This window comes from Pteropus medius, unplaced genomic scaffold (assembly GCF_902729225.1).
Source record: "Pteropus medius unplaced genomic scaffold, Ma_sr-lr_union100, whole genome shotgun sequence".
NCBI lineage: Eukaryota > Metazoa > Chordata > Mammalia > Chiroptera > Pteropodidae > Pteropus > Pteropus medius.
This window is the reverse complement of record NW_024340696.1, coordinates 1,085,750-1,101,310: the sequence shown is the minus strand read 5'-3', so window position 1 is coordinate 1,101,310 and position 15,561 is coordinate 1,085,750. Positions and strand designations below refer to the sequence as shown.

General features: G+C 44.3%; 1 protein-coding gene across 1 annotated transcript in view; it reads right to left on the bottom strand.

Annotated features, from left to right (window-relative positions):
- Window positions 1-15,561, bottom strand: part of NAV2 (neuron navigator 2) — a 367,075-nt gene that overhangs the window by 200,402 nt on the left and 151,112 nt on the right. Inside the window, 1 exon segment of the mRNA XM_039865579.1 lies at window positions 7,130-7,388. Coding sequence (XP_039721513.1) covers window positions 7,130-7,388 — 259 coding nt within the window.

Sequence of the window (15,561 nt, the reverse complement as noted above, 5' to 3'; positions counted from 1 at the left end):
AAATAATTTGCCCAGGTAACAGTAAGTGGTGAAGACAGGCTTTCACTAGAATTAACTGCAAAGCTGTACTCTTAGCCACTTTGTTTCTCTGCTTCCTGCAAGTAGATTGAGCTTAAATACCTGGGGTTCACCAGGGATGCCAAAGGAAAAAAATAGTGGTCCAAGGCAGAAATTCATTGAAATCCTTCATTCCTGTACCAATTCCCTCCATAAGTCACTTCTCTGCATCCAGATTCACGGTGAGGCTTTCTACCTTGCTCGGCATCCCTGGTGCCCATCAAGGTGTTTGCGTCTGTTAGACATTCGTTCAATCAGTGTTTGTACTTGAAGAACAGACCTGTTTCCAGAGCTTTAGGACAGGTGTCCTACTCAGCCAGAGGGGTAGAGCTATTTTCTTTTGGCAACCAAACTTTCTGCTATACTTGTGGTCTCTGACAGGCTAAAATGCCCATCAGGATCGTGCTCTGGGCTGGGAGAAGGGACGGGGGGTGGGGCAAGTGAAGGCAAGGAGTATTAGGCAAATAATAAAATAAAAAGCATCCTTTTATTGGCTTCATCAGAGACTAAATGCGTCCAAAAGGAACTCTAGGTGAGGGATATGACCCTGAAGGAAAGCCGGACCCTGCTTTCAGTTAACTTGAAAGTGCTGTGCCCACAGACCCTTAGGGCAGGAGCAGACAAGCCCTCATCCTTCATTCCTTCCTCTGTTCCCACCGCTTCCCAACCACTACTTCTTCCATCACCTGGGACTGATAACAAATCATGCACAGGAGTGGCTTGTGCTCTCAATTAGATGTTTTCCCAGCTAGCTCCTATTTTATCTCCCAGAACTAAGCACATCATGTGAATAAACACTAGAGTTCATGCTTCCTCCAAGCTCACCCACCCCTCTCCTTTCCTATGCATGCACATTTGTATGGCACTCAAAAACATGGGGACCCAGTTGGCCAGGGCAGTGGGTATCCGTTCTGACTTGGGTCTCATATTCTTTGTTAGGGAAAGCAGTCACTAGTATGGTGCTATAAACTGCACATTTGTGCCTGTCCTCTCAGTCCCCATTCAGATGTTGTAACCCTAGCCTCAGTGTGATGGTGCCTGAAGATTGGGCCTTTGGGAGGTAATTAGGTCATGAAGGTGAAGGCCTCGTGATGGCACCAATGCCTTATGAAAGGTGATGGGAGAGAGCTCGCTTCTTCTTTCTCCGTTCTCCACCATGTGGGGACACAGCAAGAAGGCTGCCATCTGAACACCTGAAAGAGGGACCTCATCTGGACCAGACTGTGCTGGCATCCTGATCTGACTTCCCAGCCTCCAGAACTAAATTTCTGTTAAGTCATCCAGCCTTTGTTATAGCAACCCAAACTGACTAAGACACATGGCTATGAGAAGCAGTGATGGATGTAGGTTCCCTCCTGACCCCCAGATCCAAGTCTGGTAACATGCTGACATGTTCTACAGAAAAGCAACTGATGGTGGCTTCTTCTCCCATGCCCCACCCTATGCCAGGCAGAGCCTGAGTTGGGGTTCTCCTTGTGTAAGTTTTTTAGAAAAGTAAACTCTCTTTAGAAAAGGCAACTAGAGCCTACCAGGGCAGGGGCGGCAAACGGACATTCAGTGCGTATTTGTTACATGAATACAGATAGAAACAAAGTGTGGGTATCCTTTTAGCGTTAAGTGAGAAGTCAATGAAAAATAAACACTAGTCATAATGAGGAGGAAATTCTATTTCCGTTAGGATGCTACAGGTGCAATGTGAGGCAAAAGGCTGGGAGTAATTGTTGAAACATAAGATTTTAAAAAGCAGCCTCAACAACCACATAAATACTGGAATTCAACAAGGGGGAGGGCAGAAGTGTGCACAGTGGATAAAGTGAGGGTACTGGGGTTAGATCGCCTAGGCTCAAATCCTGGTTTTTCCACTTGCTCTGTGATCTTGTGTAACTTACCAAACTCCTGAATTTTAGTTTCCTCACTTGTAAAATTGGGATAATAACATGAACACCCACAAGACAGATGTGCAAAGTAAATAAGATATTGAATTCAAATTGGTGCATAACAAGAATTCAAGAAATAGAAGTTGTTGATACTTTTAAAATAACTGAGATCATGGCGTAACTGGCATTTCCCTTACCCTGGAATGGGTCCTCATAGGGTACAGTGGGCGCCTAACTCTTGAGTCAAGAGAACCACTTAGCGAGCAAGCCTAATTTTTATTTCAGGAAACTGAAGTGGTCTTGCTGCCTTATTGCTTTGTCTCCTCTGACCAACTGGATTCATGCTTCAGGTCTTCATAACTCAGGAGAAAACCAATCCCACATTAGTAATTTTAGCAACAAAAAGCACAACAAACATAAGTGAGATGCTGGTGAGGAGGGATCAGGGTCAGGACAGAGCGGGGAGCCAAACTCATCATAAAACCACTACGAAAACCACCTAGACACTCACCTCTCCCTAAATCAGAATGGATTTTGATGACCAAGCAATCAAAGCCAAAATCAATCGAATGCAGAAACATTACATAAACCCCACCTCCTCAACCTCATTTACTTTCCCTTCCTCCCTCCCTCCCCTCAACACACATACACACACTTCAATAACTCCACGGCCACTCTCAAAACTCTCCACTGTTGGGTCATTGGCCAAAGCATGTTTGGTTTTCTTGAACTGCAAACATGAAATGGGGAGAGGGGCCAGAGGGAAACATAGCCAGAACCGAGGGAAGAACGGGTTGGGTTGAAACCATGCTTTTCAGGACACAAAGTCTAACCTAGAGATCTTTTTCTGACCCAGAGTGAAGCGGATGATTTTGCTTTGAGATGAGTCCTTGGATGATGCACTGCATGATAGGAAAGAAAAAAGTGGAAGAGATGAGTGAGGGGAGAGAAGATGCGTTAGACACACAAATACAAATAAACAGCAGGAGTCTCATTACAATGGGAATGGCTCCTGGTTTTCCCTCTGCCCGCTTTTCCCACAACGCACAGTTTTCTTTCTAGATCTAACTTTTCTGATTTGATAAATTTCCAATGTGAAGAACGTGCTATCAAGATTACCAAAAAGCTTTTTTTGGTTTTCTTTTCTTTTTCCTTTTAAACACCACATATATTTTCTGCTACCAGTCACTATAAAGTCTTCTTCCCGTAATTATATCGAAAGCAAGGGGTCTCTGACAAGTCAACTTCATACCTTTCAAAAGTATTTAGGTGCGTCTATTCACATGCTTGTTCTATCAGGCTGTTTTTCAGATGAATGTCTGAAATATCTCATATAGAGTTAGCCAAAACAAAGGTACAAAAGTTAAATTTATTTACTGTACAAAGGTACGAAAGTTAAATTTATTTACTGCCTTATGAAAAATGGAAATATTTATCTTCTTGAATCCATACATCCTATACCATGTTTGTAAAAGGATTTGAGATGAGAAATATAATGCTGGTGTCACTCGACTTCGGAAGTGAAGAAAAAGACAGAAAAAAATGGAAATTAAAAAAAAAATTTTTCCTCAACAGCTGAATATTGATAATACGTAAGGTAGACACAGGGGGAGAGAGAAGCAAGTCTTGGGGATTACACTTCTCTTCTAGACTCCAGACTGGTGAGGAACTTCATGAGCTGAAATGTGGATCAAGTTCTCAGCCATCATGTATATTAATGAGAAGGGCTGAAGCAAAGACGTAAAAGTGACTCTCCATTTGGCCCCCATGGAAGCGTTGCTCTGCTTCCTTCATGCCAATGTCTCAAATGTCCTTGGCCAGCTTTCACAAGTCCTTTATTCATAAACGCCATGGGGAAGTTGCCAAATTTTAGCATTTGCTATCCCAAGAGGTATAGTATTTAGGCATGTTCATATCGGGCAGAGTTCTAACAGAGGACCAAAAACAAACCTGGTATTTGGGGCTCATATCAACATTTGACATTGATGATCAAGAGTCAAAATCACTACCATTGGGACTTCGGTTATCAAAGTCAGAATCTGGAGAAAGTAATACAATGGAAATGAGCCAGTAAGGCAACTTCGCTAGCCTTAAATTTATAGCCAGAATGCTAGCATGGGCTACCATATCTCTAGAACTTAAAAAGGTTATCTTCTGGAAGTAAAATGAGAAAGTATCAACATATAATGGATGAAACCAGTTGTCTGCAGAAGTAATCCAATCTGGGCAAGATAAAGGACTAGTGAGGACACACAGCACCTACAAAGACCAGTCTGTGTCACATTTCAGGGTGAGGAGCCATGAGGGCAGGAACCACTCTGGAATAAGTGAATATAAAAACCTGGCTTAAGTGAGTCTGGCTCTTCTCTAAAGTGTTTATTAATAGCAGGATGTTTTTTTCTTACTGAGAGATGAGTGTCCTGACCGGAACATCTGGTTCTTTTATGATAACAAATGTCTATCATGAAAATGAATGTCTCAGGCTGGCATGGCTCAGTGACACAAGCCCACTGTTTCTCAACACAGGTTCCTTGGAACCCTATGCATTGAGATGCTCTATAAAATAAGAAGAGTTCTGTGGCCAAATTTGAGGAATGCTTTCTATTTCCCTCTTCTGAAGAGTCACAGTGCACATGTGTTCCTCTCCCCGGCTTCCTCACATCGATAAAAACCATATTTGCTGAACTGCTCAAGCCAGAAATCTAGGCTTTCTCTGTGATTCCTCTCTCTTTCACCCTAGGCAGTCAGTCTACCTGTAGTCCTGTTGGCTCATCCTCCAAAATACCCCGAGTTGGTCTATCTCCATATCTGCTCCACCACCTCAATCCTAGAAGACCACAGAAGTTTCTTAATTGGAGTCCTTCCCCTTATTCTTGCTCCTCCACAGCCTTACTCTCCAGAAAGACACAATGGTGACTTTTTTAAAAAACTAAATCAAATCAAGTCTCTCCCCTGCTCAAGACTCTCCAATGGCTTCCTGTCACTTTATTTATTTATTTTTTGTAGTGAAACAAAATAGATTTTATTTTTATTAAAATTATTGGGGTGACACTGGTTAATAAAATCAAATAGGTTTCAAGTATACAATCTGATAATGCATCATATGTATATTGCATTGCATGTTCACCATCCAGCTTTCTGTCACTTCTAGAATGAAATACGAACTCTATACCCAGTTTAGCCAGCACTCTGTGACCTGGCCTCTGGGCTACAGCATTGCTCAGCTCCAGGAGCCACCAGTCACACTGTCCTCCACATACACGGTGGCAGCCCTCTGTTTATAGGTCGCCTTTCCACTTCCCGCCTCTCCTCATGCACTGAGCCTCCTTTCTGCTCTTAGAACCTGCCAAGCTTCTATCTTAGGACCTTCGTACCAGCTGCTCTCTCTGTCTGGTCTATTACACACCCGAGCTTCGCACAGGTCACTCTTTGTCATTTCATATTTCCACTTGGGTGTCATGTCCTCAGAGAGACTTTCTTATCAGCCCGACCTGAATTATTGACCCAACCCTTCTGAATTCCATCATCTTATTTTAACGCCACTATCTGATATTTCTCTCCCTTGTTTATTTGCCTGCTTCCTCCAGTAGAACGTAGACTGCAGGCGCCTTGGCCACCTCATTCACTCTTGAACCCCAAGTGCCTAGAACAGTGTCTGGCCCACAGAAGGCATTCGAACACTAACTAAATAAATGAATGTGTATTGGCAGATTCAAGTATCTGAGAAGAACTTCGGTAACAGCAATAACAACTTAACCCAGATTCCCCCAATTCCCCAACTCCTCTCCACACCCAGCTTAGGACCCCTCCCCGGCAAGTTATCATCTGGAGAATAAGCACTCTGCAGAATCAATGCGTGAAATGATGTCCTTGATCACTCAATCATCCAGGTCGGTCAGGGACCTCTGATCAGAGAATAGCTCCTACTCTGGTGGTTCGTCAGGGTCAGGGTGCAGAGGCTGGCTGCCTGGTGGTCTATTCCCCATTGTCTGCTAGCCCACAAATTTCCATAATGTGAATTGGATACAATTAGATAATTCATTAGAGAATGTGATTTACATCACATCCATTACTGCCGCTTTTAACAGCATCACAATTGGAAAATAGCACTTCTCATGGGAAAGAAAAACTGTAACATCTATAAGGCATCTGCTTTGTTTGAACTGCTTTGTGCTTTGACCAGCTACAATGGGCTACTAATGGTGTGAAGGTACGTGAGAAGCCCTATGATTATTGATGCTGGTGCTTTGGGGGACTTGAAAGAAAAGGCCATTACTCTTTAGTACATATTAAATGAAATCAAGCAACTGATCTGATCAGTGACATTGAGGTTTGATAGCTATCAGTTTACAGCTTAAAAAAACAATAATTACTGGGGACTTTTCTCCGGAAGTTTACTATGAGTCAAAAACACTCTAGGTTCCTAATCCTCTCTTTTTTCTCCATTAAATGTTTTATAAGGTGATCTTTTACAGAGCAGTTTAGAAGTGTGACTATTCCCATTATAACAAAGTAGATGGTAACTACCCTGGCTCTCTTTTGGCTTATCATTCTATGATGAGTCCCACTGGCACGCATCAGGCCCTCTGGGAATACCAATAAAATCCAGGCCCTAATCCTGCAAAAACAGAGGACCACAGCTGACATGGCCACCATCACTCTAAGGTCAACAAAGTCTAGTCACATTTTAATGGTCACTGCTCCCATCAGGGGATGCTGGCCATGTCACGGAAAGTGACTAAGGACCATTTGCCATCTTACATCTTTGCTCTTGACATTTCTCTTTTGGCAAAGGAGAGGTATCTGCTAGAGGAGAACTTTTGCCTCCAATAAGTAAAATTACCCCCACACATAACACTAAACACCCAGCTTGTAGGCAAACATGCAAAAGAAGTCTGAAGTCTATTTTAGGGGCTTTTTACCGCCTATGAGCCTATGTGTAATAGGCCAGAGTTAAGGCAAGAACAGCTAATTAGCTTCGGCTCCTGGCGATTCTGACATAAAAGTACACATCACTGCCAGGCACAGGAGGAGGCCTCCAGTTCAAGGTCATGCTAATTCCTCACTAACTACCAGTAGTTCTCAACACAGAAGAAGCTCGAATGAAAAACACGTTCAGTATAGGATAGAACTTGGTCAGTGTGGAGGAGGATCCCTGAAAAACACAGAATTGTCATTTGGCAAGGAGCCCCCACCTGGACTGCATTTCAGCTTGTGCTTTTGACTGCTGATGTGGCGCTGGCTGGTGAGGCTGGCACGGGGCTTGGGGAGTGGCTGGCACCTGTTGCTGAGGAGTGCCAGCCTGGCACTGGAAGGGGGCCCCAGCCGCCTGGGACACAGCAGGCGGCAGCGGCGAGGAGAGGGGCTGCTTCTGGGGCTGCTGTTGCTGCTGCTTGTACCGGGAGAGGCTGAAGAAGAGGCCTAGAATAGCCTTGAGGTTTCCGTTCCTGATTTCTGCAAGACAATAAAGAGTCTGGTTAGAGCAGAGTCCTTTCTTGCTCCAGTGCCATGGGCTGCTTCAGCCCTCACAAGAGTTGAATTCCTCTGGGATATGACAGATTTCCTGAACACTTATGTAACTGGTATCACAGTCAATTAAGATCAGGCCTAAACCGCAAAGAAATTAGCTTATTCTCCCCACTGGGATTCGAGTGGATACATGAGGCAAGTTGCAACTGGATGTCTGGCAAGTGCCAGAAAGAAATTCTCAGTAAAGACACAACCAAAAAAGTAAGTCAGAGCAAGACCGTGCTTGTTCTAGGGGCACAACAAATGATCCGGGGACACAGGAGCTCTCCAGTGCCAGGGGACACTCACTGGTCTTCACGGGGCTCTGCCAAGTCTGTGTTCTATGCTTCGAGCCACTTGGAGTGTGCCAAGTGGCTACTGTCCCACTCCACAATCTTCCTCTCAAATACAAGTCTCTGAGTCTCTCTTGTCCGAAGAATAAATAACTTTAATTTGGGATGGGTGTAGGGATAGCCTATAGGACTTGGTTCCATAAAGAACTCACACAAAAATTCTCCTATATTAAAAAAAAGTAGAGTGGGGATAAGAAAATTTTTATCCCAAATGGAATTTTTCAGATGTTAAAATGCATTTGCCTCAAGGCATGCATAAAGAGCTGCAGAGAAGGAATAAAGTATTTATATTACGGAGGCTATGGAAGCAAGGGTTTTTCTCCTTGGGCAATCCCTTCTTGTGGCAATTCTTTTAAACACCAGATGCCTATGGCCAAGGTTTAAACTGACCCTGAGGGTGAAGTAACAGGGCTTTCCAGCATGAGGGGCACAGAAGGAGGAAACTTTAGGGCGTCCTCTGCTTTGCTTAGATCCTAAGCTGAGGGATGGGAGGAAGGGAAGGAAGGGAAGCCTCACCTGTGTGAGTAATGCACACCCACAGGTTAGCCCCAGGCCTGGGAAGAAGCTACTGATAAAGAAACAAGAACAAGAGTTTCCTCCAAGCACCAGCTGAGGGGCAGAAGATATGAGCTAGGTCCTTGCAGACAAAGGCACCCTGCAAGGCTGCCAGTGCCCTGGGTGTGAGCTGCTGGTCAGGCCAGGCAAATCACTTCCTGTTGGAGCATCCCCCGTCTCCAAGCTCTGCAGAAACTGACAATAAACTCCTGGACTCCAGCCTTCACTCTCTACTTTGGGAGCTAGCAATTTCTGATTGTGAGACAAAACTGACAGTAGTAGAGCTTTTGGAAAACCCGAGCCATAAGTTCCAGTCTGTACTCCACCATTTACTAGCTGTGCAACCCTGGGCAAGTCAGTTACTCTCTCAGGGGCTCAGTGGCAATATCGACACAGCTTGCCTCATCACACACAAGTTGTTTTGCAGATCAAATGAGAGCACACTGTAAATAGTGAAGTCTTTCACTGGTCTTAGTTACTATGTGATGACTGTAGCCCCAGAATCCTGTATGAGATCCCATACAGTTTCAGTTTCGTGTTCTAAAAATGAGGGTCTCTACTATGGTGACCTTATAATTTATTTTGAAACCATAGTATTTTTGAGAGTAAACAGAGGGGGCTATTAATTACACCAGGATGACAAGTGCAAGCCAGGACTGATCTGGACAAATCAGGATGCTTATAAACCACTGCGTGCAATGCAGGGAGCAGAGAAAGTTCCAGGGAGGTGGCCAAGCCAACACCCCCACCTCTGTTTCTTTGGATCATTCAGCTCATTCAGCTTTAACCTTTCAGCTCTGCTTCCTTCTCCATCCTCAGGAAACTAAAGGAGAAGCACATACCTACCTCTGGCTGGTTCTGCTTCTGCTTCTAAATGTTCTTACAAGTGCTTCAGGGTCACAGAATATGAGGCTTGGTCAGGATGATTCAGTAGGCTCATTTTACTCATGGAAAAAATGGAGGGTGAAGTGACATACCTGTGGTCATCCAGCGGGATAACGACAGGAGTTAGGGACAGAATCAAGATGAGACGATCAAGAGCTGGCATGCAGGTTAGGATCTATCAAGGAACTTGGGAAAACGGACAATTTCCCAACACTGAATTTACCGGAGGGAGAGAGTAGAGCTAGCCATGGAGCTAGATGAAATCTATGCAAGATTTTTTTAGTGCCTTTTATAATTGTCAGGCAATATATAACTTATTTATAATAATTAGGGCTACTACTAATTAGTATGTATCAGATTAAGCTCTTTACATACACGATCTCATTTGATCCCTACAACCTCGGAAGTATTATTAACCCTCTCCTATTTATAGGGAAGCAGAGGCTCAGAAAGGTTTTATGACCTCCCAAGGTAATAAATGCTGGAGCTGGGATTTGAATCTAGGTTTCTATGGCTCAAAGCCTGGTCTCCTAACACTGTATAACTTGGCTTGCTTGTATACTCATCATGTGTGGCAAATTTAAAAGCACAATAGATAATGTTTTATTCAGCTAGCTGGTGGTCATACAAGTATTCTTCATTCTTCTTCTATAAGTATTCTTTCGTTATGGAATGTGTCGAACATTCCACAATACATTTTTTAAAACCATGCAAGAAAAACAAAGAAGGGAGGAACTAACAAATCAGCATATCCAGGGGCTCAGAAGATGTCCACATCAGCACTCTCATAACCTACCAGCTCGACCCAGAGTAGACAAGGAGCCAGCCTTGCCACATTCTCTACCTTCTGTGGTTGTTAAGTTATTCTTCATAACGGTTTCTTGTATTATTCCCTAAAACTTTTTTTTTTTTTGGTCAAAGAGCACAGTGCCGCCATAAACACACTTTTTCTTAGGAGGCGACGTTTTTTATTATAAAGATCAGTGATTTTTGGAACCAGAAAGACCTTTTTGAGTATTCACAAGATTCACCTTTTCTGAGCCTCGGTTTTCATCTTTAAAATGAGCAGCTGGCTGTGTATCTTTCCCACAGAGTTGTTATGAGAATTAAATGAAGATTAATTGAGAAAATGAGGGCAAAGCACCTAGGACACTGCCTGACTCATGACAACTTTTCTTGGTTCAGAAAATATAGTCACTGCAGCCTGCACAGAACTCACCATGGGGCTCTTCGCCTCAAGGAAGCCTGAGAAGCTGTCCATCTTTCCTTCACATCGCCCCTAGGCAGGTCACAGGTGTGAGAAATCGATCATGAAGATTTTCATATTAGAGAAAATTCAAAGGTGATTTCCTGTTGTTTTTTTTTTTTAACAGTTTTACTGAGGTTTAATTCCCATTCATAAACTTAAGTGTACAATGATTTTAGCAGAGTCAGGAAGAGCCCTCATGCTCATCCACAGTCAACTCCCAAACTGTTCCCAGGCAACCTCTAATCTGCTTTCTGTTTCTACAGATTTGCCTATTCTGGACATTTTATATAAATGGAATCATGCAGTACAGTCTTTTGCATCTGGCATCTTTCACCTAGCGTATGCTTTTAAGGTTCATCCAGGTTACAGCATTTATCATTAGTTTCTTTATATTGCTGAGTATTGTCTCATTTTATGGATATACCACATTTCGTGTATCCATTCACCAGTTGGTGGACATTTGGGCTGTTTAATTTTCTTTCCGGAACACAAAACTCAAGAGTGGCGAATGCTCTGATTGGGGTTGAAAGCCACAGTTTATGCTATGGGTGGCCTACAACAGACAATATCCAAAATAGCTAGAATTGTATTCTTTTCATATTTCTAAATGTCATTTAATGAGGCCTGTTAAGCAGTCTCCACAGGCAGTCTAAAAAAAAATGTCATTTTGCCAGCCCACAAAAATGTTTCCTTCATGACATTTCCCAAGGCGCTGGAAAAAAAGAGTATCATTTTGTATCTAATCAACTATTACCATCCTCTTGATGTCTAGAGAAGGAAAAAAATGTAGACCTAGAGAGAATTGACTTGTCCGAGGAGACACTGGCTAACCGGTGTCTAAACCAACATAGGAACTCTGATCTCCATTCTCTTCTTGTGGCTGCCCCCATATGAACTGAAGAACAAATTACACAGCCACATTCCAATTTCCATTAGAATTCAGCATTGCCTTGACTCTTAACTTCTTTGGGTTTTTACTGATCTCTTTGTTCCTATTGGCTGGTACTAATCTGCATAGATGCTGTAGGGAATGTTTGGCACAAAGGGTAGAATAAAGATGAGAGTTATTTTTTTTTAACACTATTTAAGAGAAACCTGGGGCCTGGTTTACAAAGACACAAGTATTGGAATAATCTAATACAAAGAACCTGCTCTATAGGGAAGAAGAGATTCGGAGCCAAAAGGAGGGCTGTGTCAGACCGAAGAGTTGCAAGATTCCTATTCAGTCGCCTTAAGCCATGGTAGTGTCAGGCTCGCCCAGCTGGCTATGGATCCTGTGGCATTATTCCTCTAGATGGGCAAGCTACACAACCTAAATTCACCAAATAACTTTCCGCCCCACTCTTGCAGCCCTTCTGTGTAGTGCTCACCAAGCCTGACAATGACTCTACCCACAGGGGAAGTGACTGAGGAGGTGAAAGCAGAGGCTGGTGAGAGGCAGAAATGGTCCCGCATGCACTGTCAAGCTTAGGTGATGTGAGTAGGAAGAAATGGAAATGATCCACCTGCTGCTTTTACCCTAAAGATTCAGAAAGACATCCTGCTTTCCGGCTCAGGATGAGAGAAGCAAGCCCGGTATCTAGGTCTCTGGACATCAGAGCAGCAAACCCAGGTCTGAGCTCGTCAAGTCAGCAACTGATTTTACTTCAAAAGCATACACTCCTTCCCGGAGGCACTTGAACAATCTTCCTCTTTCTCCCATCTGCAAGGTTGATAAAGAGCTAGTCCTTTGCTCCTACCATATTACCTATGCCCCATCTTCTGTCTAGATTTCCTTTCACCTTTTTTGTCTGTCTGGCGAATGCCTACACATCCCATAAAACCCAGGGGAAACATCGCTGCCTCTGTCTAGCACCCCCTGACTGCCCTAGGCAAGGCTGAACTGCCTTTCTTTGGGTACCACAGGATCCTGAACATAACCATTAACACAGCTCTCTTATTAGTTGGAATTAAGGCTAGTTTTCTATAACTGACTTGACTCTCTGCACACCCCAGTGTGCCTGGCATAGAGGATGTGCCCAGCAAACATTCGATGAACTTAATAGGATATGCCTGCCATATCCCTGGACCTCCGATTCTCCTGTACAGGAAGATGGGCTCAGGGCCAGGTACCACAAACCACAGGTGTTCTCAAAACTCCCAGAGATAAAGGCCATTCTTCCTCACAGGGACAGGATTACAGATGGTCATGGCAGGTGCCATGTGTGTCAGGGAGGAGTTGAAGGGATCTTGAAAATAACTCAGAGCAGGGTGAGGCCCAGGCTCACAGGACTCTGGCAAGTCTCCAAGAGCAAACGATGGGTCCAACTTTTGGGACTACCAAGGGGGCGAAGAGGCCCAGTCCAAGGGAAGTGCCCCAAACCAGGAGCACCTCCACCGGGCTCACCTGGGTCTGTACCTCTGCCCGTAGACATGTGTTATCTGTGCCCTGGAACAAAGGCTCTCTATGGCTCTCTGACAGGCAAGTCCAGGCAGAACCGGAGTTGCTGAAACGCTTCAAGGACAGGTGCATACACCCTCCTGAAACCAGCTTTAGTCACTGGGAAAGGGTGGAGATATACCTATGGGGCTTTCCAACTGCTGTTTTGTTTTTTTTTCCCATCAGAGGAGGAGCCTCAGGGCACTCAACCATCTTCAAAAGGAAAACAAAAAGCATTAAAACTACATGATTTCTTTAAACACCATAATGCTTTTCTAGTACTTAGCAGGTGGTTAGAAGTGTAGGTAGCAGTGAGCAGTAGAAAACATCAGGCCTTGAATCAGATGATGTGAGTAGCCACTGTTGACCTAATGGGTCTCCCTTTTCCCATGCGTAACAACTGCTTGGGCCTTAGTTTCCTCATCTGTATGATGGGGATAATGTGAATACTGACCTCATAAGGTTGCTGAGGGGATTAAATGAGATATAAAATGTGTACAGCACTTAGATTAGTGACTGACACGTGGTGAGCTCTCAATAAATGGGTTCTATCCCTATAATTTAACAGTATGTCAAGTGAGATTGCTGTAACTCTGAAATTGTGAATAAGGCTTATTCTATAAGGCTCTATTTTATGAGGATAAAAGGCTCTAAGTACCCTTGCTTTACAAGTTCAAGTAGTTAACAAAGGTCAGGGCCAGACGCCATCCAATTACATGGTACCAGTTCAGAATCAGTCTTACTAACAAACATCGTCATCATCATTCCTCATTTCCCCCACCAAAAAAAATCAATGTAAGAAGATCTAGATGAGAAAATGTCACTGAGGGTGGGGGAGCGTAATAATATTTGATGATCACAGAGACAGGATATACTTCCTACCTCACCAAGGATAAAGAAGGTAGGGTCCCTGTACTCCCTGAAGTTGAAGGCAGGGAGGCTCTAAGAGATTCCATCCAAGTGGGGGTGCTGGCATTCCAGTCCCCGCAGTTGGACACCTGCTTAGCAGAGAGTTGGCGGATCTGCTTCCTGGCCATGTGAATGAGGGGAGAATAGCTGAAGAGAGATTGTATGGTGGGGAACTTCCAGCTGATGGGAAGCCTATTTTACCTATGCAAGCAGAAGATGGAGCCCACATTTTTCTGCTGGTTCTATAGTAGATAATGGAAGGATCATGAGACTGAGGTCTACAGCCTTATTGGGACCACCTTAGTGTGGGGACAAAGAAGGACCTGAATCAGGGGGATGGGACATGAATGCTACTAGCTGGGAGTGAGCTGGAAGAACTGGTCAAATCCCACAGAAGACTACCAAGGCCCTGGGAGCAGCATGGGAGTGAGTCCCTGGTCAATAGGGCATGCAGAGACCCCCACATGGGGACAGTGGCAATTACCCAAGAGGAGGATAGCAACTTCGCCATCAGCCACATTCTGCTTCTTCTGTGCTGCCCCAGTCCTGGAGGTTCGAGCACAGGGACAAGGAAAGGGAAAGGAAGTCACGTTATCGTGCCCTCAACTACCCATTACCTTCGAAAGTCACTTGCCCTGGGGGGTATGGGGGAAAAGAGCTTTGAGTAGAGTCTGAGATCGAAGTTTAAAAATGAACAGGACTGAGTCGTAAGTACTGACACCACTGTTCTAATAATGACTACAACTTAAGAGTTTTAAGTGCTGGCCAAGATATCATTAAGTGAGTTTTGACCCAGCAGAAAAGAGTGGGGGGTGGGGAGGAAGGGGGGTCAACATAGCACAGTTGGGAGCAATTACTGAAATACTATAAACCTACTTCACAGTAACACCCCAGTTTCTGATACCTCAACACACTTGTTACAAGTATGCTCCTCTATGCTCAGGGGCTCACAGGGTCACATCCTAGAATCAACGAGGATCTGGGGAATGGTGGCCAAGTGTCTGCATTACATGCCTTCATGGGCTGCATAACACTTTCTGACACAGTGGCCCAGCTAACAGAGTTCTCAATCTTTTCTGACTTCTTCTACCTGCACATGGCATGCCTAGATTTTTACTCATCTGCTGTCCCAAGACAGCATGAACAAGAGCTCTAAAATCACATAGACCTGGGTTCAAATCCTGACTCTGCCACTCACTAGCTACAGGCCTTGGAGATGTCACGCATAACCTCTTTAAGCCAATGTTTCCTCCTCTGTAAACTCAGCCTGTTATAAATTCCAACTTCAGTTGTGAGAACTGTAACTGATATACGTAAAGCCTTAAAAGCACAGCTGATACTTATTCATTCAACAAATATTTATTGAGTAGATTCTCTATGCCTGAGGCAGGTAGAGGGGTAGGGGAGATGGAGAATAACAAGGCAAAAAGCAGGGCAAAGAGTAGATAGATGGCTGAGTGGCCAGGAGTTCCCCCCAAGCCACATGAGACAGAAGCTGGCCTACAGAGTCCACATTCCACAGAGCCCTTTCCGCTGAGCAAGCCTCTGTCCCTGCTGATGCTCTGCCAAGGGGCACAAGCCCGAGTCCAATCACTCCCAGAAACTAGGAGGAGCATGTGCCCGCCGCCTACAGGCCATCACAAGCGCTCTCCACCAGAAGGAAATAATGTGTTCCTCGGAATGGAAATTTGCATTTCCCTACCTACCCATGGCAACGCCACCACCAAGCACCCCATTTCCCAGCAATGT